General features: G+C 36.1%; 1 protein-coding gene across 2 annotated transcripts; it reads right to left on the bottom strand.

Moving 5' to 3' along the window:
- On the bottom strand, positions 1–15,310 carry LOC143690060 (olfactory receptor 6C2-like). Of its 2 annotated transcripts, XM_077168060.1 has the most exons (3): positions 15,237–15,277; positions 2,150–2,254; positions 1–967 (listed from the first exon to the last, which is right to left on the bottom strand). In XM_077168060.1, exon 3 carries the CDS (start codon positions 934–936, stop codon positions 1–3), a length of 936 nt encoding a protein of 311 aa, XP_077024175.1. In that variant the 5' UTR covers positions 937–967; positions 2,150–2,254; positions 15,237–15,277. The 2 variants fall into 2 exon arrangements, with proteins under 2 accessions (XP_077024175.1, XP_077024174.1); XM_077168059.1 differs by lacking the exon at positions 2,150–2,254 and having other exon boundaries at positions 15,237–15,310.
- Positions 15,311–23,946: the final 8,636 nt, after the last annotated feature.

Here is a 23,946-nt window from a genome sequence, read left to right as displayed (position 1 = left end):
TTACTTAGCCAAAAACAATTTTATTCTTTTGATTAAATCCTTGGAGGCTTTCTTAACTTGTGTGTTCCTCAGGGTATAAATAAAGGGGTTCAATGTAGGTGAAATAGAAGAAATGAGCAGAGAAACCACTTTATTAATGGTCACTTCTTCCTTTGCTATAGGATTCATATAGATGAAAATGCATGTGCCATACATGATAGAAACCACAATCATGTGGGAAGAACAGGTCGAAAAGGCTTTCTTCCTTTGTTGGACAGAGGGGAACCTAAAAATTGTCCTGATGATGTAAGTGTAGGACAGAACTACACAAGTGAGAGTCAGAATCAGGGTCAGTACAGCACAGATTGTAACTGTCTGTTCCAGGAACCGTGTGTCTGAGCATGCGATTTTCACTAGAGGAAAGGCATCACAGGCAAAATGGTCAATGATGTTAGAGTCACAAAATTCCAGTTTCAAAAACAGATTAAGTGGTGGAATTATTATAGACAAACCAGATGCCCAGCAACAGATGATGAGATTCCTGCAGACTCTTTTGCTCATGATGGTCACATAATGCAGGGGTTTGCAGATGGCCACATAGCGGTCACAGGACATGGCAGCAAGGAGAAAAAATTCTGTTACTGCAAAGAGGTCAGTAAAAAACACTTGGATGACACAAGCATTATAGGAAATGGCCTTGTCACCTGTTGCTATGTTGTACAGGTATTTAGGAATACATGCAGATGTGAAGGAGGTTTCTATGAAGGAGAAATTTTGTAAGAAAAAGTACATGGGTGTTTTAAGATGGGCATCCACATAGGTGAGTGTGAGAATGGTCAGATTTCCAGATACACTCAAAATGTAGGTGAGAAATAGAAATATAAAAATCAGAACCTGCAACTGAGGGTCATCAGTGAGTCCCAGCAGAATGAATGTGGTTATTGTACCGTTTCTCATCACTGACTGCTGACTTCTGTCCGATCTGCAGCTGATATTTGGAAAGATTTTTTTTTTAGATTTTTCTGTTCTGAAATTCAGCATATTCATTATTTTATTCCCCGTTACATTTTATAAATTTACATTTTACTTACATTCTCTGCTTAGGGTTTTGCTTAGGGTTTCACCTCTGGTTACATATAATATTTGGTTAGCAATAATGCCCTTTGGCTTTTAAGAATTATTCCTTATTCACAAATTAAACTAATAAAGTTCAGCCATTGATTTAATGTATTTTTTGACTCTGCACTGTTTAAACCTATGCTAATACATAACAGATTGGCTTGACTCAGTATACATACTCTAAGCAGAAAATAAATCATTTGTTCTGTTTGTTCATGGGTTTTTAGATTTGTGTTTACTTTCCCTTATCCTCCCTAAGCTCTTTTTTTCACCTTACATGATCCACCTTTTTCCCCTAATATGTATGTCTTTTTTGCATACGTATATAACCTTTATTTCTAGGAAAAGAGATGACTACCTTCTCTTTCCTTTGAATTTCCAGTAAAATGAATTACTTTTTCTTCATGATACCATTTTTGCCTAATAATAACAGATTTATTTCAGAACTTAAGAACTTGTTGATTCTGTGTTTAGGTTGCACAATTGATATTTCTCTGGTCAACCGTTACTTATATCAGAAGGAATTCCTATGTTTACAGTATATAATCATTATCTCAATGTTTGAGATTTTCTCATGGCAATGTATAGAATAATTTCTTTATTGTACCCAGTTTGACTATGAGTAATTTTACTTTCTTATTTAACTTACACTGCTCTCTTCTTACTGAGGGGGCTGACTTGTCTGTGATTATTTTTGTATGTCACCGAGTTACCAGAATAGGGAAGAAGCATTTACTGATGCACATGGTTTACTTGCAAGTTAAAACCTTCCAGGAGATTTTGGTTTCTCATTCAACAACTCTCCGCAATTTATATCAAGTCCAGATGTTGAAAAGTTTTTTTTTTAATTTTTTCCTGCTCTCCTACTTTCCTTCCATCTTTCTCCGAATATCTCTTTAATGCACACATCACTCAGAAACCTTACTCAGAATTTAAAATTGAAGCAATATTCAATACTCAAAATATATCTCTCCTCTCCAAGATATTACAACTTATTGCACAATAAAAGTTAACAAACTGTAAAATAAAGCAGATATCTGTGTATACTCACATTCAATCAACTGTTCAAATGAAGAGAGAGTTCTTTGAGAAAATTCTTCTTCTTCATGTGATATATAATCCATTTTGGGGGTGAGGATGTTATGCTTATAGAATTCTATTCTTAGAAAATATTAATTAATTATAAATTATTAATTTAAATTTGAGGTTGAATATATAGCCAGAATTGCCATTGGCATTTCTTATATTGTTAGTTGTGCATTTGTCTCTCATGCATAAAATCCTCTTACATACTGACGGTTATCTATACAAGGGAAATTCTTAAAATTGACATTTCAGAATTATCTGTTGGATGCATTCCAAAACATAAATATTATTGCTGAAATACATTTTCTCCTCAGGAGCAAAATATGACCAAAGCCTATAAAGGGAATTGTAATCAAAGAGAAAAACTTCATCATAGTTACTCTTCTGTGGGTAAGACAGAATTTCTTTTGGCTGGTTAAATATGGCAATATTAATAATTTAATGTTGAAAGTAGTATTTGGATCAATACATTCAAGGCCTCACCTTATTGGCATGTCTGGGAATGCATAGAGCCTGCTGTAATTGTAATCCTCAATGAATCTGACAGACAATGTGATAATAGGGTTAGTGCTATTATAAGCCCCCAATATTTTAGTACTCCCTTCATTATTGGAAACCAGATAAAATACACTAAAGGCTGGAATTTCAAGAACTCTATCCACTGGTAGAAGAGATAATATTCTAAATAACCAAGAAAGAATGAAGTGCTTTACAGTTTAGAGAATGACTTTGTTTAAATAGCTGGATATGCTAGTAAATGAATGAAATTTCCCTTGGTGACACACATTCAAAAATCATTAATGAACTTTCTGAGTAATGAAATTTGGCAAAAAACAAGCCAACAACAGATAACATACTTTGAAAACTAACAACAGGTAACAGACTTCAGTGGGGACCGTGTCCGTGGAGACAGGTGATAACACATCAGCACTAGGCAGGTCAGGAGGACAATATTAAATCACACAGTTCATACTCTAAAACTTTTGCATCTACTAAAAGCATTTGCCAAATTAAAATACTCTATTATATGAATATAGTCCCTTAATAAATTATTTAAAATTTTCCCATTGGGAATTTTCATTTATAAAAGCAGAAGAAAAAGTTTATATGGTCATATGAAACTACCGCTTATATAGAAGACCTTAACCATCCAGATTTTTCTTCTCTAAATACACCCACTATGTTATAAGTATTATTCACAAATGAATAAAAATTTGTAACCATATTTTATAATTGGATGGGAAAATATGATTTTATATCTTTAGACACATCTTAATTTATCACATAGTATAAATTTCTCTTCCTTCCTGTTTAACAGTATCAATCAAGTTAGCTGTAAACAGATGTTGGCATATATTTTACCAACGAATTCAGTGTATAATGTTCTCCATTTTACACAGCTATTAATCATTCTATCAGAAACACCTTCATAGTAATATTTTTCTGTATAAGTGAGAATAATTCCTAAAAGTGAAAATTGTAGATTGAAAGCATAGACTGTAGATTAGAATACTAATTTATATTTAGAAATTATATAGTTAAGATTAGTTTATTTCAGATATTTGCCACTGTAGTTATGTCATTATAGCACATTATTTTAATTTATAATTCCATTTATACTTTGTTCTTATAAATATGTTTAACATGTCTCTTAAGATAATAGTCTTCATAAGTGTGCCTATTTTGGCATGTGGTTTATGGTTTTATACATTGGATCTATTTATTTTTTTTTGCCTTTCATTTTTAACATTATTGAAGTATAATTGATATACAGTGAGCTGCACAGATATAAAGTCCACATTTTGATAAGATTTGACGTATGTTTTACTCCCTAGAGATACCACCATAATGAAGATAATGAACATACTAGTCATTCCCAACATTTTCCTTGTGATTATTTTAATCTCTCTTCCCTGCCCATCACCCAATTTTGCCATTTGGAGCTAAGCATGGATCATTTTTCTGGTGGTATAGATTGGTTTGCTTCCTCTAGAAATTTATATAAATGTACTTATTTTCATCTGGCTTATTTCAGAAGACTTTTTTTTGAGACTCATCTATGTTTTTGCCTGTATTGACAGTTCATTACTTTTCATTTCTGAGAAAAATTCTCATATGATATTTGTCATTTCAATTTCATAGGCAATTATAAATAAAATTATAAATAAATTGCTCTAAATGTTCATGCCAAAGTCTCTGAAATAACATATATTTCACCTCTATTGGATAAGTACTTGGGAGAGGAATGGCTGACTCTTGGAATGTATGTTTAAATGGTTAAAAACTGCCAAATGTTTTTTTTATTATTAATTAAAAAAACACAACATTTAGAATCATTCCATTCTACATTTACAATCAGTAATTCTTAATATCATCACATAGATGCATATTCATCATTTCTTAGTACATTTGCATCGATTTAGAAGAAGAAATAGAAAGACAACAGAAAAAGAAATAAAACGATAATAGAGAGAAAAAAATTTAAAAAATTTAAAAAAACAAAAAAAAATTATAACTCAGATGCAGCTTCATTCAGTGTTTTAACATAATTACATTACAATTAGGTAGTATTGTGCTGTCCAAGTCTGAGTTTTTGTATCCAGTCTTGTTGCACAGTCTGTATCCCTTCACCTCCAACTACCCATTATCTTACACTATTTCTATCTCCTGATGGTCTCTGTTACCAATGACATATTCCAAGTTTATTCTCTAATGTTGGTTCACATCAGTGAGACCATACAGTATTTGTCCTTTAGTTTTTGACTAGTCTCACTCAGCATAATGTTCTCTAGGTCCGTCCAGGTTATTACATGATTCATAAGTTTATTCTGTCTTAAAGCTGCATAATATTCCATCATATGTATATACCACAGTTTGTTTAGCCACTCGTGTGTTGATGGACATTTTGGCTGTCTCCATCTCTTTGCAACTGTAAATAATGCTGCTATAAACATTGGTGTGCAAGTGTCCGTTTGTGTCTTTGCCCTTAAGTCCTCTGAGTAGATACCTAGCAATGGTATTGCTGGGTCGTATGGCAATTCTATATTCAGCTTTTTGAGGAACCGCCAAACTGCCTTCCACAGTGGTTGCACCATTTGACATTCCCACTAACAGTGGATAAGTGTGCCTCTTTCTCCACATCCTCTCCAGCACTTGTCATTTTCTGTTTTGTTGATAATGGCCATTCTGGTGGGTGTGAGATGATATCTCATTGTGGTTTTGATTTGCATTTCTCTAATGGCCAGGGACATTGAGCATCTCTTCATGTGCCTTTTGGCCATTTGTATTTCCTCTTCTAAGAGGTGTCTGTTCAAGTCTTTTTCCCATTTTGTAATTGGGTTGGCTGTCTTTTTATTGTTGAGTTGAACAATCTCTTTATAAATTCTGGATACTAGACCTTTATCTGATATGTTGTTTCCAAATATTGTCTCCCATTGTGTAGGCTGTCTTTCTACTTTCTTGATGAAGTTCTTTGATGCACAAAAGTGTTCAATTTTGAGGAGCACCCATTTATTTATTTATTTATTTAGTGCTCTTGCTTTAGGTTTAAGGTTCATAAAACCACCTCCAATTGTAAGTTTCATAAGATATCTCCCAACATTTTCCTCTAACTGTTTTATGGTCTTAGACCTAATGTTTAGATCTTTGATCCATTTTGAGTTAACTTTTGTATAGGGTGTGAGATGCGGGTCCTCTTTCATTCTTTTGCATATAGATATCCAGTTCTCTAGGAACCATTTATTGAAGAGACTGTTCTGTCCCAGGTGAGTTGGCTTGACTGCCTTATCAAAGATCAAATGCCCATAGATGAGAGGGTCTATATCTGAGCACTCAATTCGATTCCATTGGTCGATATATCTATCTAATGCCAGTACCATGCGGTTTTGACCACTGTGGCTTCATAATGTGCCTTAAAGTCAGGCAGCGTGAGACCTCCAGCTTCGTCTTTTTTTTCCTCAAGACACTTTTAGCAATTCGGGGCACCCTGCCCTTCCAGATAAATTTGCTTATTGGTTTTTCTATTTCTGAAAAATAAGTTGTTGGGATTTTGATTGGTATTGTGTTGAATCTGTAAATCAATTTAGGTAGAATTGACATCTTAACTATATTTATTCTTCCTATCCATGAACACAGCATGCCCTTCCATCTATTTAGGTCTTCTGTGATTTATTTTAACAGTTTTTTGTAGTTTTCTTTGTATAGGTCTTTTGTCTCTTTAGTTAAATTTATTCTTAAATATTTTATTCTTTTAGTTGCAATTGTAAATGGAATTCGTTTCTTGATTTCCGCCTCAGCTTGTTCATTGCTAGTGTGTAGAAATGCTACAGATTTTTCAATGTTGATCTTGTAACCTGCTACTTTGCTGTACTCATTTATTAGCTCTAGTAGTTTTGCTGTTGGTTTTTTCAGGGTTTTCAATGTATAGTATCATATCATCTGCAAACAGTGAAAGTTTTACTTCTTCCTTTCCAATTTTGATGCCTTGTATTTCTTTTTCTTGTCTAATTGCTCTGAATAGAACCTCCAACACGATGTAGAATAACAGTGCTGATAATGGACATCCTTGTCTTGTTCCTGATCTTAGGGGGAAAGTTTTCAATTTTTCCCCATTGAGGATGATATTAGCTGTGGGTTTTTCATATATTCTCTCTATCATTTTAAGGAAGTTCCCTTGTATTCCTATCCTTTAAAGTGTTTTCAACAGGAAAGAATGTTGAATATTGTCAAATGCCTTCTCTGCATCAATTGAAATGATCATGTGATTTTTCCGCTTTGATTTGTTGATATGGTGTATTACATTAATTGATTTTCTTATGTTGAACCATCCTTGCATACCTGGGGTGAATCATACTTGGTCATGATGTATAATTCTTTTAATGTGTTGCTGGATTCGATTTGCTAGAATTTTGTTGAGGATTTTTGCATCTATATTCATTAGAGAGATTGGTCTGTAGTTTTCTTTTTTTGTAATATCTTTGCCTGGTTTTGGTAGGAGGGTGATGTTGGCTACATAGAATGAATTAGGTAGCTTTCCCTCCACTTCAATTTTTTTGAAGAGTTTGAGCAGGGTTGGTACTAATTCTTTCTGAAATGTTTGGTAGAATTCAGATGTGAAGCTGTCTGGTCCTGGACTTTTCTTTTTGGGAAGCTTTTGAATGACTGATTAAATTTCTTTTCTTGTGATTGCTTTGTTGAGGTCATCTATTTCTTCTTGAGTCAAAGTTGGTTGTTCATGCCTTTCTAGGAACTTGTCCAATTCATCTACATTGTTGTATTTATTAGCATAAAGTTGTTCATAGTACCCTGTTATTATTACCTTTATTTCTGTGAGGTCAGTGGTTATGTGTCCACTTCCATTTCTGATCTTATTTATTTGTGTCCTCTCTCTTCTTCTTTTTGTCAATCTTGCTAAGGGCCCATCAATCTTATTGATTTTCTCATAGAACCAACTTCTGGTCTTATTGATTTTCCCTATTTTTTCATGTTCTCAATTTCATTTATTTCTGTTCCAATCTTTTTTATTTATTTCCTTTTGCTTGCTTCGGGGTTAGTTTGCTGTTCTTTCTCCAGTTCTTCCAAGTGGACAGTTAATTCCCTAATTTTTGCCTTTTCTTCTTTTCTGATATAGGCATTTAGGGCAATAAATTTCCCTCTTAGCACTGCCTTTGCTACATCCCATAGGTTTTGATATGTTGTGTTTTCATTTTCATTCGCCTTGAGATATATACTAATTTCTCTTGTGATTTCTTCCTTGACCCACTGGTTGTTTAAGAGTGTGTTGTTGAGCCTCCACGTATTTGTGAATTTTCTGGTGCTCTGCCTATTATTGATTTCCATCTTCATTCCTTTATGATCTGAGAAAGTGTTGTGTATGATTTCAGTCTTTTTAAATTTGTTGAGACTTGCTTTTTGACCCAGCATATAGTCTATCTTTGAGAATGATCCATGAGCACTTGAGAAAAAGTTATATCCTGCTGTTGTGGGGTGTAATATCCTGTAAATGTCTGTTAAGTCTAGCTCATTTATTGTAATATTCAAATTCTCTGTTTCTTTATTGATCCTCTGGCTAGATGTTCTGTCCATTGATGAGAGTGAGGAATTGAAGTGTCCAACTATTATGGTAGATGTGTTTATTTCCCTTTTCAGTATTTGCAGTGTTTGCCTCACGTATTTTGGGGCATTCTGGTTCAGTGCATAAATATTTATTATTGTTATGTTTTCTTGTTGAATTGTTCCTTTTATTAGTAGATAGTATCCTTCTTTGTCTCTTTTAACAGTTTTAGATTTGAAGTCTAATTTGTTGGATATAGTACAGCTACTCCTGCTCTTTTCTGGTTGTTATTTGCATGAAATATCTTTTCTCAATCTTTCACTTTCAACCTATGTTTATCTTTGGGTCTAAGATGTGTTTCCTGTAGACAGCATATAGAAGGATCCTGTTTTTTAATCCATTCTTCCAGTCTATGTCTTTTGATTGGGGAGTTCACTCCATTAACATTTAGTGTTATTACTGTTTGGGTAATACTTTCTTCTACTATTTTGCCTTTTGTATTATATATATCATATCTGATTTTCCTTTTTTCTACACAGTTCTCCACACCCCTCACTTCTGTCTTTTCATATCTATCTCTAGTGCTCCCTTTAGTATTTTTTGCAGAGCTTGTCCCTTGATTACAGTGACTTTTTGTCTGAAAATATTTTAATTTCTCCCTCTTTTTTGAAGGACAATTTTTCTGGATATAGAAGTCTTGGTTGGCATTTTTTCTCTTTTAGTAATTTAAATATATCATCCCACTGTCTTCTTGCCTCCATGGTTTCTGCTGAGAAATCTACACATAGTCTTATTGGGTTTCCCTTGTATGTGATGGATTGTTTTTCTCTTGCTGCTTTAAGATTCTCTCTTTCTCGTTGACCTCTGACACCCTAAGTAGTAAGTGTCTTAGAGAACGCCTATTTGGATCTATTCTCTTTGGGGTGTGCTGCACTTCTTGGATCTGTAATTTTAGGTCTTTCATAAGAGTCAGGAAATTTTCAGTGATAATTTCTTCCATTAGTTTTTCTCCTCCTTTTCCCTTTCTTCTCATTCTGGGACACCCACAACACGTATATTTGTGTGCTTCATATTATCATTCAATTCCATGAGCCCCTGCTCAAATTTTTCCATTCTTTTCCCTATAGTTTCTGTTTCTTTTTTGATTTCATATGTTCCATCCTCCAGTTCACTAATTCTAACCTCTGTCTCTTGAAATCTACCATTGTAGGTTTCCATTTATTTTTTTTCATCTCTTCAACTGTATCTTTCAATCCCATAAGTTTTGTGATTTGTTTTTTCAGACTTTCCATTTCTTCTTTTTGTTCATCCCATGCCTTCTTCATGTCCTCCCTCAATATTGATTTGGTTTTGAAGAGGTTTTCCATTTCTGTTCATATATTCAGAATTAGTTGTCTTAGCTCCTGTATCTCATTTGAACTATTGGTGTGTTCCTTTGACTGGGCCATATCTTCAATTTTCCTGGTTTGATTTGTTATTTTTTGCTGACGTCTGGACATTTAATCAGAAATCCTTGAGTGTGAGACCCAGCAGGTTGAAAGACTTTCCTGTGAAGTCTCTAGGCTCTGTTTTTTTTTTATCCTGCCCAGTATGTGGCGCTTGTCTGTCTGCAGGTCCCACCAGCAAAAGATGTTGTGGCTCCTTAATTAATTAATGCCACTATTGGTGTTTGGTTTTACCCAGTCCCTGCCACTGTCGGAGACTCCCTCTTCTCCATTTGGGCAGCCGCCTATGGGGGAGGGGTGCCTGCCGCTGTGGCTTGGGGAACTCACTGATCCGAGCCTCGCAACCAGACTGGGAAGCCACCTTTGGGGGAGAGGTGCCAGTTGCTGGCCGCCACAGCTTGGGGATCTCGCTGGTCTGAGACTCATGGCCAGTCTTGGAAGCCGCCCACAAGGGAGGGGTGCCGTCCACCGTCTTCTGTGTCCTGGGGAACTCGCCTCTCTGAAATTCTCTGCTGGTCTGGGAAGGAGGGAGGGAGGGATGGGCATCGGCCGCCAGCCGCCACAGTCCAGGGAAGCACGTGCTGCTCGGGGAGCTCACCGCATCGGAGTCTCGCAGCCAGTCCAGCCAGTCCAGAGTGGGGTACGCTGTGTGTCCAGTCCCTGCTGTGTCCCCAGGAGCCGTTCTGCACTGTTTCTGGTCACCTAGTAGTTGCTCTGGAGGAGGAACTAAGACGCGCGTACCTTACTAAGCTGCCATCTTGGCCCCGTCCCATGGCCTATTGCCAAATGTTTTTTTCAAAGTACTTACATGAATTTACATTTCCACAAACAGCGTAGGAGTGCATAATTTGTCTACATCCTTGGAGTGATCAGTTATTACTCCTAGGGAATTAATAGATATGTAGTAGTACCACCTAGAAATTTTAATTTGTATACACCTAACAACTAATGAGGTTGAGGTTCTCTTGGTGTACCTGCCATATATCTTCCTTGCTGAAGTGTCCATTTAAATTATTACCTATTTCATAATTTGGTTTGTTTTTACTTATTAATAAGTTGTGATAGTTCTTTATGCAGTATTCTTACAAAGTCTTTTGTCAGATAAATGATTCTCAAATATTTTCCTATTTTGTGGTATGTATTTGCCTTCTCTTAAACAGTGTCTTTTTTTTCTTTGCATGGGCAGGCACTGGGAATCAAACCTGGGTCTCCAGCATGGCAGGTGAGAATTCTGCCACTTAGCCACCGTCACACCGTCCAACACTGTCTTTTTAACAGAAAATTTCTCAATTTTGATGAATTACTTTTTCATGAGTTGTTCATGTTTTATGTGCTTTTGCTAAGAATTGTAGCTTAACCCAATATCAATATTCATTTTGTGTTCATTTTTGTAAATAGTGCATAATATGGATAGACATTCATATTATTTAATAAGGATATCCAATTCTTCTGTAGCATTTGTTGAAGAGACTGTCCTTCTACAATGAATTATTTTTTGCATCTCTAAAAAAATCAGAGACGATAAATATGAGGGATTACTTCAGGAGTCTCAATTCTTTTCCATTGATCTTGATTCTAATTAATGCAAAGATCAAACTCTCTTAATAACCAGACCTCTATAGTACATGTTAAAATCAGGTAGTGTACATCATATAACCTTGTTATTTTCTAGGTATTATTTGCTTTTTCTAGGTCTATTGCATTTCCGTTTAAGTCATAATCAGCTTGTCAATTTATATATAAATTAGGTTTGGATTTTGGTTAGGATTTCACTGAGCCTTGTGATTGATTTGGGTAGAATTGAAATCAGCAATACTTAGTCATTAGATCCATGAAACTGGTATATACCTCCATTTGTAGGTCTCTTTCTAGACTCTGTCAGCAAATTTTGTACTTTCCAGTGTACAGTTCTTTCACAACTTTTGTCAAATTTTGGCCTAAATATTTCATATTTTAGGGGCAGTTTTGAATTTTTACTTACTATTGATGTTTTGTTCACATATCATTACATTTTGATTTTGCATGTGAAATTTATTCCTGCAACAGTTAAAATCCCACTTATTACTTCTATTGATTTTTTTTTTTTGTAGAAGATATGTGACTTTCTACATGGTAGATCTTGTTGAAAGCAAATGAAGACAACTATCTTCATCTATCCAGTAGATTTAAGCTTTTATTCATTTTTTGACTTAACTGCTGGGCAATAACCACTAGTAGAATGTTGAATAGAAGTGGCATTTGCAGACATCCCTGCCTTATCCTGCTCCTAGGGGTGAAGCATTCACTATTTCACTTCATTAACTATGATATTGCTTATAGTTTATTGTAGATGTCTGTCTTAACTCTCTCGGACTACCATAAGTATTTCCACAATCTGGTAGTTTAAAACAACAGAAGTTTATTGTCTCACAATCCTGGGATCTAGTAAACTGAAATTAAAGGGTAGGCATTTCCATGCTTCTTCTGAAGTCTGTAGGGTTCTGGCAGTGACTAAGCTAAAATCCATGTCATTTTCTACCTTTGCCACATGGCCACCTTCTTTCTATCTCTCTCCATCTCTGTCCAATTTTGGATTAGGGTCCACCAAGTCCAGTTTACCTCAAGTTAACTAACATTATCTTCAAAGGTGTATTTCTTAACAGGGTTTTAATATTGTTGGGAACTATGACATGAAAAATCTTCTTGAGGGAAACAGTTCAACCGACAACCTTACATTTTCAAAATCAGAAATATTCTTTTCTTTCTCATGTGCTAAGAATTTCTATTGGAAATGGATGTGGGGTTTTTCAAATGCTTCTTCTGCATAATTTCATATAACCATATTTATGCATATTTTTTCATTTTTAATCTCCCAATATGGTGAATTACATTGATTTGTTTTTCAAATTTGTTTTCATGACATCATTAAATAATCATGATTTTAATTCTTCCTTAGCAATATTTGTATATATTTTATTTATTTTTCCTTACTCTTTCCAGTGGTAAGGGCATCCATCTTTTTCTTGAATTCAGACTCTGCATTTTTCATCAAGTAGGGTGCTGGTTGTCAATTTGTGCAGAAATCCTTTTTCAGATTAAAAAATTCCCTCCCATTCCTTGTCTGCTAAGAAATTTATTAAAAATACTTGAAATTTTGAAAGGCATTTCTATATCTATTTATCTTTTTAAATAATATTTCCTGGTTCCTTTGTTACTATTTGGGGTAAGAAAAAAGATTGAAATGTCCATCATATGAATTTGAAATTTCATGCCATGTCAAGATACACTAATAATTTTAAGAGTACAAGTATTTCTGAGGCTGAAGAGGGCTCAGCTCTTCATTTACACACTACCATGACCATTATTCAAGAAAACATCTGGGTCTTTAAGTACTGGCTGTGGTTTGAGCCATTTACATCGAAGGCACATATAGATCATAATTTCACAAGTACCTTCCATTATTTGTTTGTCATCATCTTCAATGTTTGACATAAGATAAAAATGCAAACTAACATTCTAACATTGCCACACTGAATCATTCACAGAGAAATAGAAAATTTCTGCAGAAGGTATGTTAATATAACATCTTCCCTCTTGTGACTTTTCATTTTCCCTTTAAGTTCAACTACTCTCCTTTCTTCACCTTTTTTATAGTATTTAATTGAGTTTCTACTTTTGAAGATAGATTTTATTTCCTTTTCTGGACATTTCTTTTACATAGTGCATGCATTATTTGGAGTTTTAAAATTAACTTTACAAAATATTTTCTGATCCTGTGCCTTATCTGAAACAGGTTTTCGTTTGCTTCTAGCAATATATTTACAAACTTTTTTTGTTATAACACATACCATTTGTAGAGAAATGAAAGTAATGGTCAGGACATTGTTAGTCAGTTAAAATTACAATGCTATTCTCCATTGTTTCTCCCCAAACAAAATGATTTTTTCTTATGTACATAGATACTCAGTGACTCAGATCAGGATACTCAGTGACTCAGATTATGGCTACACACTATTGTTCAGTAATTTAGGGTTCCATCTTGTTGTGGATATAACCATAAACCAGACATCATTGTACAGGTGTCACAGGCAATGACTTTGGAAATCATTATGTAACCATGCTCATCCACCTGTATGGAATTTACATGTTTTTTCTTTAGTGATGGAGAAGCCATAAAATATTGCCAACATGACTGCCGTGGCTGATGCAAGGCAACACAAAATGGCCTAACCCATGACCAGCTTTCTTCCTGGAACTGGCGGTGGTTCGTGCCAAAAGTGCTAACCTTAAATCTGCCCTCTGCCCTAGCAACAATGGTGACCAATCCCAGAAATCTGCCCTCCACCCTAGCAACGACAGTGACCAATCCCAGCCTGACACGTGTCCCTGCATACTCCCAGCCTATATAAGCCTTTGCACTTCCTCAATAAAGTGGACGCCTTCCACTCACCCCTGAGAGTTGTCTCCTGAGTCGTGTGCTGTGTGCTGTGTGCTGTGTGTCTGCATGACTGACTCAGTACGGCCACTTACCCCCAGCCATCAGCTACCCCACAAGTGGCGCCCAACATGGGGCCCCCCTCAGTGGTTCTCCATGATAGCCGCCCCCCTCAGCAGTTCTCAGTGACAGCCACCCTCCTTCTCAGTAAGTGGCCCCTTCGGCGGTTTCTCTGTGCATACCACCTTCTCTAAATTCTCCCTATCATAGGCAATACTCCCTCCTCTGATTTCATGCCTCAGGCTCGAGCCATCTATACCTTATTGGTCATGAGGCGGGTCAAAATCCCTGTGAAAACCTTACATGAGTGCTGGAAATCCTTAAGCAATTCAACCCCTGGCTTGAAACTGCCTCAATATGGGACCCAAATACTTGGTCCAAACTACTTCAGTGCATTTGTGCTGCTGAGGAACATGAGGGAAAAACCTTTCCTCTAGGTCTCGTTCCCACCCTCCTTGCAATACATGCATGCCTCACAAGAGCCTCTTCTGAAGCGCTTTCACTTCACGTGCCACATCAGCTTCATCCTCTCCACCACCCACCTCCACTCCCGATCCTCTGCCTGTTTCTGAACCCAAGCCTCCCCTTTCTGAACCCAAGCCTTCCCTGCCTCTATACAAACCATTCTCCTCCTCCATGGTAGCATCATTATATCCTCCCTTATCCCTACCCCCTGTGGTTGCCACCTCCATGGCTGCCCCACCACCTGCTCCTCCTTTACTCCCCCCTCCTTCCACTCCTCCCCCTCTACCTCCTCCTCCCCCTAAACTATTCCTTGCAGTAACTGAGGTATGACAAAAAACCCTTAGCTTAAAGGCCTGTTGTATTGATTCCCGCTAAACATTTGTTTAAGATTCATTGCAGACATAGCTGAGAGGAACTTAAGTGCTGGAGAAAAATGTTGAAGATTTTTATCATGAGCTGCCATCAACAACCCCCATGCACCCTTCCCACCTGCTCTCCCACCAGCTGCTGTGTACCCCTGTGTCCCAAGGGAGTCCTCAGGCTCCTTGAGGCCCCCATCCCCCTCCCAAACACCAGTGGTTTCTGGCCTATTCCCCCCCCCCACAAACACTCTCACCTCATACAACAGATGATACCCTTGTCTAAGCTTTGGCCTTGTTGCAAAGATGCATTGCCCACATATCCACAGTCTCCATTATAGCCAGCTTAAGTTGCGCATCACAATCCTCCTGTGTGATGATCAGCAGGCAGCCAATCATGGGTAAGATCTCTTAGGGAGGCAACCTAAGACAGGCACTGCTGCCCCTCACTTCCGGTGGCTTAGTTGGTAGCCAATGACAGGTAAGACCTTCTGAGGGGGCAACCTAAGACAGGCACAGTTACCCAGAAAACTAAAAAACAAAAAAGGAGGAATTGATGGAGAAGCCATAAAATATTGCCAACATGGCTGCCATGGCTGATGCAAGGCAACACAAAATGGCCTAACATGTGACCAGCTTTCTTCCCAGAACTGGCGGTGGTTTGCGCCAAAAGCGCTAACCTTAAATCTGCCCTCTGACCTAGCAACAATGGTGACCAGTCCCAGAAATCTGCCCTCTACCCTAGCAACAACAGTGACCAATCCCAGCCTGACACATGTCCCTGCATGCTCCCAGCATATATAAGCCTGTGCACTTCCTCAATAAAGCAGACGCCTTCCACTCACACCTGAGGGTTGTCTCCTGAGTCATGGGCTGTGTGCTGTGTGTCTGTGTGACTGACTCAGTATGGCCTCTTACCTCCAGCCATCAGCTACCCAACACTTTAGCAATCCCAATTTAGTGTAGCAATCTTTCCCTACACTAAAGGAAAGAATCTTCAGCCTATTTATCCATGCATGATGTAGTGTTTTCCTAGCCTTGTTGAAATAATTTACCACAGAAATACTGCTTAAACAATAGAAATCTCACAGTTTTACAGGCCAGTAAGCTGAATCAAAGTGTCTGCAGGTTTGTTTCATTTCAGAGGCTCTTAGGGAGAATTTGTTCTAAGCCCAAGAATACAAATGCTGGGTTGAAAGGTAAATTCATTTTAGATGTAAAAAGAACTGCTATACTACTTTCTTAGGTTAGCTGTATAATTTTTCATCAGTAGCAGGTATGTATGAGTGATACTGTTTCTCTGCATCCTTGCTCACCAGCCTTTTGTGTTATCACTATTTTTGTTTTATTCATTGTAATAGAGGTTTGGTGAATCTATTGTGGTGAGATTCACATTTCACTAATGACTAATCATATTGAACATTTTTTCATGAACTTATTTCCTCTCTACCTATCCTCTTTGTTGAAATGTCTGCTCATTTTATTAGTCCATTTTTTCTAGGGATTGCTTTTTTTTAATGATGAGTTTTGAGATCTCTTTATATATTCTAGAAACAAATATTTTGTTGGTCATGTGATTTGTGATATTTCTTCCCAGTCTTTAATTTCTCTTTGCATCTTCATACTACAGTCTTGATTTCTGTAGCTGTATAAGAAGCCTCAGCATAGAGAAGGGTGATCCCTCCCACTCCATTCTTCCTTTTGAATGAAGAAACTTCATTCCTTTTGCAACTTATTTTTGCTGTTCTATTGCCTCTCTTTTGCCATATAAATTTCAGAATAAACTGTTTATGGATACGAAAAACCTTACTGAACTTTTCTTTTTATCTATTTATTTACTTTCTTATTTTTTATACTTTTTAAATTTTTTAATTTTAATTTTTTTACTGAGCTTTACTTAAATAGAGATTGCATGGATTCTATAGATCAATTTAGGGAGATATAATTATTATCTTGTCTTCTATCCTTAAATTCAATGTGATTATCTGAGAATTTGGGTACTGTGATTGTTTGTTTGTTTTTTTCTCCTTGCCTCCTTTTACCCATTTACCTATCTGTGAATTACTTATTTTCTGCCCTAGTAATCCTGCATTAAATTTTCTTTCCTTAATATTTTACAGGCTTTGTGACTATATAAAATAAATAAATGAATGAATGTTTCTCCAGTACAAGGGTACACACACACATACATAGATATTTATATGCATATATTTTGTTACATACACACATATACCTACACACGTTTATTATTTTGTTCACTGCTCACATGTGAAAGGCAAGATGATATTAAACAAACTGTTCTACTTCTTTCACCAAAAATACCTCTTCAAAATGCATTAAGCTTTATATATATATATCTGTAATTTGTTTACTTTCTTTATATTTATTCTTCTTAGAAATTTGTTATTTTACCAAATATTTTCAGTCATTATTACTTCAAATGTGATTTTTCAAACTTCCATCTACTGAGACCATGAGTGCATATTCATTAGATACATCGTACAATCTCACAGATCCCCAAATCTGCATAGATTTCAAAATTTTTATGTTGTTCTAAATTAGGATAACTTCTCATGTTCAGTTTCAAGCACACTGCCACTTCCTTCTGCAAATCTGAAATCTACTCATAATTGTTTATTTCAGTTACTATATTTTATTTAGTTGAAATAGCATTTGTTTCTTTTTATGATTTCTATAGCTTGTTGTTATTTCCAATATTTTTTAACATTATGACAATGTTTACAATGTATTTAAATTTTTTTTCCATTTCTAATGCAACTTTTTGAGATATTTTCACATTCTATATAATCATCTGAATGATACAATATAATGATTCACAGTATCATCATATGGTTGTGCATACATCACTACAGCTAATTTTTGAATATTTTTATTTCTCCAAAAGCATATATATGAGAATAAAAATGAAATTGAAAAAATAACACTCAAAACATCCTAGACCCCTTATCCCTTCTATTATTTATTTATTATTTGTCTTTTCTTATACTCACCTGTCCATCACTGGATAAAGGGCTGTCAGCCACAGGTTTTCACAATCACATGGTCATGCTGTAAAAGCAATATAATTAAACAATCATCTTTAAGAATGAGTCTATTGAAACAGTGCAGCAAGTGGTGTTTCCTTCTATCTATTCTAATACTCTACAAACTAAAAAGGGATAGCAATATAATGCACAAGAATAACCTTCATAATGACCTCTCAACTCTGTTTGAAATCTCTCAGCCATGGAAACTCTATTTTGTTTCATTTCTATTCACCGTTTTGGTCAAGAAGGCATTCTCAATCCCATGATGCCAGGTCCAGGCTCATCTCTGGAAATCAAGTCCCACATTGCTAAGGAAATTTTCACCCCTGGGAGTCATGTCCATGTAGATGGAATGGTGGGGTGGAGGGAGAAGCTGGGCAGTGAGTTTACTTGCCATGTTGGATTTGAGAGAGAGGTCACATCTGAACAATGAAAGATTTTCTCTGGAGATGACACTTAGGCATAATTATAATTATGTGCAAAGGTAATAATAAGTATTTTCTTACATAATTTCATATGTGCAAGCACCAAGATTGAGGGTTTGGCCTATTAAGTTGGTAGTCCCCAATGCTTTTGAGGGTATACAGAATTCCCCACATGGGAAAGTTTTATATTTCCAAATTTTTTCCCCTGTTCCTAAAGGGGATTTTGCAAACACATTTTTGTTTCTGCCCAAATTACTCTGGGATTTATTAGGGTGTCACAATAACCTGTACAAACTAACAAGAGTTCACTTATTATTTGTGTTCCCATGTGCTTATGGTGTCGAATAAACTGACCACACTAATTAAACTGGATAGTTTGCTACAGAAAATATAAATTTTGCACCAAATAATTCTCTCTTCCTTTGGTCTCCAACGGAAGTTGAAGTTTTAAAAGATTGTTAACATGCCATGCCAGAGACCTGGGTCCAATTTCCCGTGCCTATGCAGAAAAAAAAAAAAATCCCAGATCATAAAAGATAAAAAAAAAAAAAAGGGTGGGCCATGGTGGCTCAGCAGGCAGAATTCTCACCTGCCATGCCAGAGACCTGGGTTCAATTCCCAGTGCTTGCCCATGCAAAAAAAATAAAAACAAAAAACACATAGTTAAAATCATCCTTTACCCTTTAGTCTGATTTAATATAGTTCTAAACAGATCTGTTTCATTTTTAGCCCTAATTTAAGTCTGATCTCTTTTTCAGCTTTTTTCAGTTGCTGTATGGGGTAGTGCAGACTTTCATAGCTGCAGAAATCTAGCTCTCAGTCTCAGGTGTCAGACAGATACCCAGAGTTCCAGGACCAATCTCATTATTCACAAAGAGAATTCAGAAATCATGTCAGAATTTAGAAATAATGGTTACAGTTCAGGAGTTGCTGTGACTGCTGTAAGAATTTACACTCTAGGAACAATTACAATAAGCCTTCCCCTTGAATTTAATTCTCAGCATTTGAACATTTTAGTTAGTAAATATCAGCGAGGTGTTATAATATTTGTCCTTTAGTTTCTGGCTTTTATCACTCAACATATCATCCTTAAGGTTTCATACCTCACAATTTCATTTGGTTTTGCAGCCACTCAATATTCCATGTTATGTACACACCACAGTTTGCCCTTCTGTTCTTCAGTCTATGTACCCTTAGGCCACTTCCATCTATTGCAAATTGTGAATACTGCCACCATAAACATCAGTGTGCAAATGTGCATTAGTATCCGCATTTTCCAAGTATATACCTAATTACAGGGTTACAGGAGCATGCCCTATGCTTAGCTTCCCTGGAATCACCACATTTTCCTCCAGAAGGGCTAACCCATTCTATTTCCCTACAAACACTGAATAGGGTACAGTGTATACAAAATCCACATTCTCTCCAGAACTTGTATCTTTCTGTTTGTTTTTTAAAAGTTTCATTCACAGAGCATACAATCCATCTTAAGTAAACAACCAATGGTTCCTGATATTACCACATAGTTATGCATTCCCCACCACAATTTATATGAGGACGCTTCCGTTTCATCTGTAAAAGAGGAATAGGAAGAAAAAAACAAGAAGTAAAAAAAAAGCAATAAATAAAAGAAAATACAAAGTAGAAACACTAAAACCAACACCGATATTCTTATTTCCCTCCCTTACGTACCCTCTTGTTGATATTTAATTGATATTTAACTTTGTTTCATTGTTAACAATGGACTCTAGTTCACACTGATTGCATTTTTTCCATATTCTATTCCATTTTCAACACCTTGCAGAGTTGATGTTCATTTGTTCTCCCCCATGTAAAAATATTCTTATATTTGTATATTTCATCGCCATCAGTGATCACTCTAGGTTTCATTAAGTTATAAAGTCTTGGTCTTTATTTTCTATCTTTCCTTCTGGTGTCATACATGCCTAACTTTTTCAACTATATGCACACTTATCTTTGTTCAGTGAGCTTACAATATTGTGCTATACATTTCTGGATCTTTGTAGTCAGTCCTTTTGAACATTCTGAACACTTTCAGCATCAAATGCTCGATCTCTACCCTGTTTCAATCTCCTCATAACCTGTTCTCAACTGTAACTATCAACACTGCTCACTAATGTTACTGCATATTAGTGATGACATACAGTATTTGTTCTTTTGATTATGGCTAACTTCACTCAACATAAAATGTCCTGTAAGTTTATCCATGTTGTTGCATACTTTATGCCTTTATTCTTCCTTACCGCTGTGTAATATTCCATTGTTTGTATATACCATGGTGTGCTTATGCAGTTGTCTTTCAATGGACATTTACCCTGTTTCTGATTCTTGGCAATCTTGAATAATACCGCTTTTATCATCAGTGTGCAAGTGTCCATTTGTGGCCCTGTCTTTATTTCCTCTGAATATTTACCTACTAATGAATTTCTGGATCATTTGGAAATTCTGTACCTAGCTCCTTGAGGAATTACCAAATAGCCTTCAGAATGGTTGCACCATTCAACATTCCCCCTAACAATGAATTGTGTGCCTTTCTCCACATCCTTTCTATCACTTGTAATTTTCTGTTTTTGTTTAATAATGTCTTCTAGTAGGTATGAGATAATATTGTAGTTTTTGATTTGCACTTCCTTAATAGCCAGTGAAATTGAGCATCTTCTCTTATGTTTTTGTACAATTCGTATTTCATCTTTGGAAAAGTGTCTGTCCATGTCTTTTGCCCACTTTTTAAATTGTGTTTTTTGTCTTTTATGGTATTGAATTGTAGGTATTCTACATATTCTGAATGTTATATGTGGTTTCTAAATATTATCTCCCATGCATAGGCTGCCTTTTTCACTTTTCTGACAAAGTTCATTGATACACCGATATGTGCAATTTTGAGGTTATCCCATTTAACTATTTCCTTTCTTCTTGCTCGTGCTTTGCGTATAAGATCTGGCAATCACTAGTATCACAAGATCTTTAATTTATTTTCCACATTTTCTTTGAAAAGTTTTATATTCTTTTAATCATTTTTATATCCATTAGTATCCCTGTTTTCAGTTCTTCCAAGTATATACCTAATTACAGGGTTATAGGAGCATGCCCTATACTTAGCTTCCCCGGAATCACCACATTGTCCTCCAGAAAGGCTAACCCATTCTATTTCCCCACAGACACTGAATAGGGAACAGTGCATACACAATCCACATTCTCTCCAGAACTTGTATCTTTCTGTCTATTTTTTAAGTTTCATTCACACAGCATACAATCTATCTTAAGTAAACAACCAATGGTTCCTGATATTACCACATAGTTATGCATTCACCACCACAATTTATATGCGGACACTGGCCTTTGAACTGTAAACTTGCAACTTAATGAATTATCCTTTTAAAAGCCAAGCCATTACTGACATATTGCATTCTGGCAGCTTCAGCAAATTAAAACATCCTTTCTTCTCTTTCCATATGTGCCTATAATGTTCCCTTTACTGTTACTTGTAGAGCAGGTATTTTGTTCATGAATTCCTGCTCTCTCATTGTCTATTTGTCTGAAAATATTTTAAATTCTCCCTCATTTTTCCCCTCATTTTTGAAGGACAGTTTTGACACATATAGAATTCTTGATTGGCAGTTTTTCTCTTCAGTATCTTAAACATATCGTACCACTGCTTTCTTACATTCCTGATTTATGCTGAGAAATCTGCTCATAGAATTATCGAGGTTCCCTTGTAAGTGATGGGTTGTTTTTATCTTGCTGCTTTCAGAATTTTCTCTCTGTCTTCAACATTTGTCAGTCTGATTAGTAAGCATCTCAGAGTAGGTCTATTTGAGTCTATTCTTTGGGAGTATGCTGTGCTTCTTAGATCTGTAATTTTTTGCCTTTCATAGGAGATGGAAAAATTTCAGTGGCTATTTTCTACATTATTCTTTCTGCCTCTTCTACCTTCTTTTCTCCTTCTGCAACACCATAACATGTATATGCATTTGCTTCATGTTGTCATTCATTTCCCTGAGACCCTGCTTATATTTTTCCATTCTTTTCCCTATTTATTCTTTTGTGTATAGGATTTCAGTTGTACTGTCCTGTAGCTCAGTATTCCTTTCTTCTGCCTCTTCAAATCTGCTGTTCTGTGACACCATTATGTTTTTTAAAAACTTTTTTTTTGTTGTATAATATAACATATATACAAAGCAAAAGAAGGAAAACACAATAGTTTTCAAAGCACTCCTCAGCAAGTATGTACAGGGCAGTTTCCAGAGTTTGTCATGGGCTATCATACCATCATCTCAGATTGTTCCTTCTAGCTGCTCCAGAACATAGGAGGCTAAAAGGAATAAATATTTTTATCATCACAATCAACTTCTTCTTTTTTTTGTGAAAAATAACATATATACAAAAAAGCAATAATTTTCAAAGCACAGCACAATTAGTTCAGAATAGATTTCAGAGTTTGATATGGGCTTCATTCTAGAATTTTAGGTTTTTTATTTCTAACTGCTCTAAGATACTGAGACTAAAAGAAATTTCAGTACAATGATTCAGCAATCATACTCATTTGTTAAACTCTACCTTCTCCTTTATGACTCCACCATGCCCTTTGATCTTTCTATCCCACTTTTTAGTGTATATTTGGGCTGTGGCCATTCTGACATTTTCATGTTGGAAGGGGCTGTCAGTAATATGGGGTAGAGAGATGGAACTAGCTGATGATCTGGAGAGGCTGGCCCTCTAGATTTCAGGATTTATCTGGTCCAGGGACCCATCTGGAGGTTGTAGCGTTCTGGAAAGTTACCCTGTGCATGGAACTTTTGTATATCTTATATATTGCCCTAGGTGTTCTTTAGGATTGGCTGGAATGGTTTGAGTTTTGGTTTGGCGAGTTATGATAGATAGCAATATCTAGCTGAAGCTTGAGTAAGAACAACCTTCAGAGTAGAATCTCGACTCCATTTGAACTCTCTCTGCCACTGATACCTTATTAGTTACATTTCTTTTCCCCATTTTGTTCAGGATTGAATTGTTGATCCCATGCTGCCAGGGCCAGACTCATCCTTGGGAGTCATTTCCCATGATGCCAGGGAGACTTTCACCCCTGGGTATCATGTCCCACATAAGGCGGAGGGCAATGATTTCAGTTGCAAAGTTGGGCTTAGAGAGAGTGAGGCCATATTTGAGCAACAAAAGAGGCCCTCCAGAAGTAACTTTTAGGCACCTATAGGTAGGCTAAACTTCTTCACTACATATATCAGCTTCACAAGAGTAAGCCTCAAAGTCAAGGATTTGGCTTAAATAACTTGAGTGTCCCTAATGTTTGACACAGTGTCAGGGGCTTCCCCTGTGGAAAAGTTTAATAGTTCCATATTTTTTCTCCCATCCCTCAAGGGACTTTGCCAATACATTTTATTATCTGCTTAATATATTCTAGGATATATCCAGGCATTACATTAAGCTATATAGGATTAAAGGTTCTCATTCTTATTCTGGGT

Source organism: Tamandua tetradactyla, chromosome 7, assembly GCF_023851605.1.
Source record: "Tamandua tetradactyla isolate mTamTet1 chromosome 7, mTamTet1.pri, whole genome shotgun sequence".
NCBI classification, from domain to species: Eukaryota; Metazoa; Chordata; class Mammalia; order Pilosa; family Myrmecophagidae; genus Tamandua; species Tamandua tetradactyla.
Note: the sequence above shows the minus strand (reverse complement) of the source record. Positions and strands in the feature narration are given on the sequence as shown.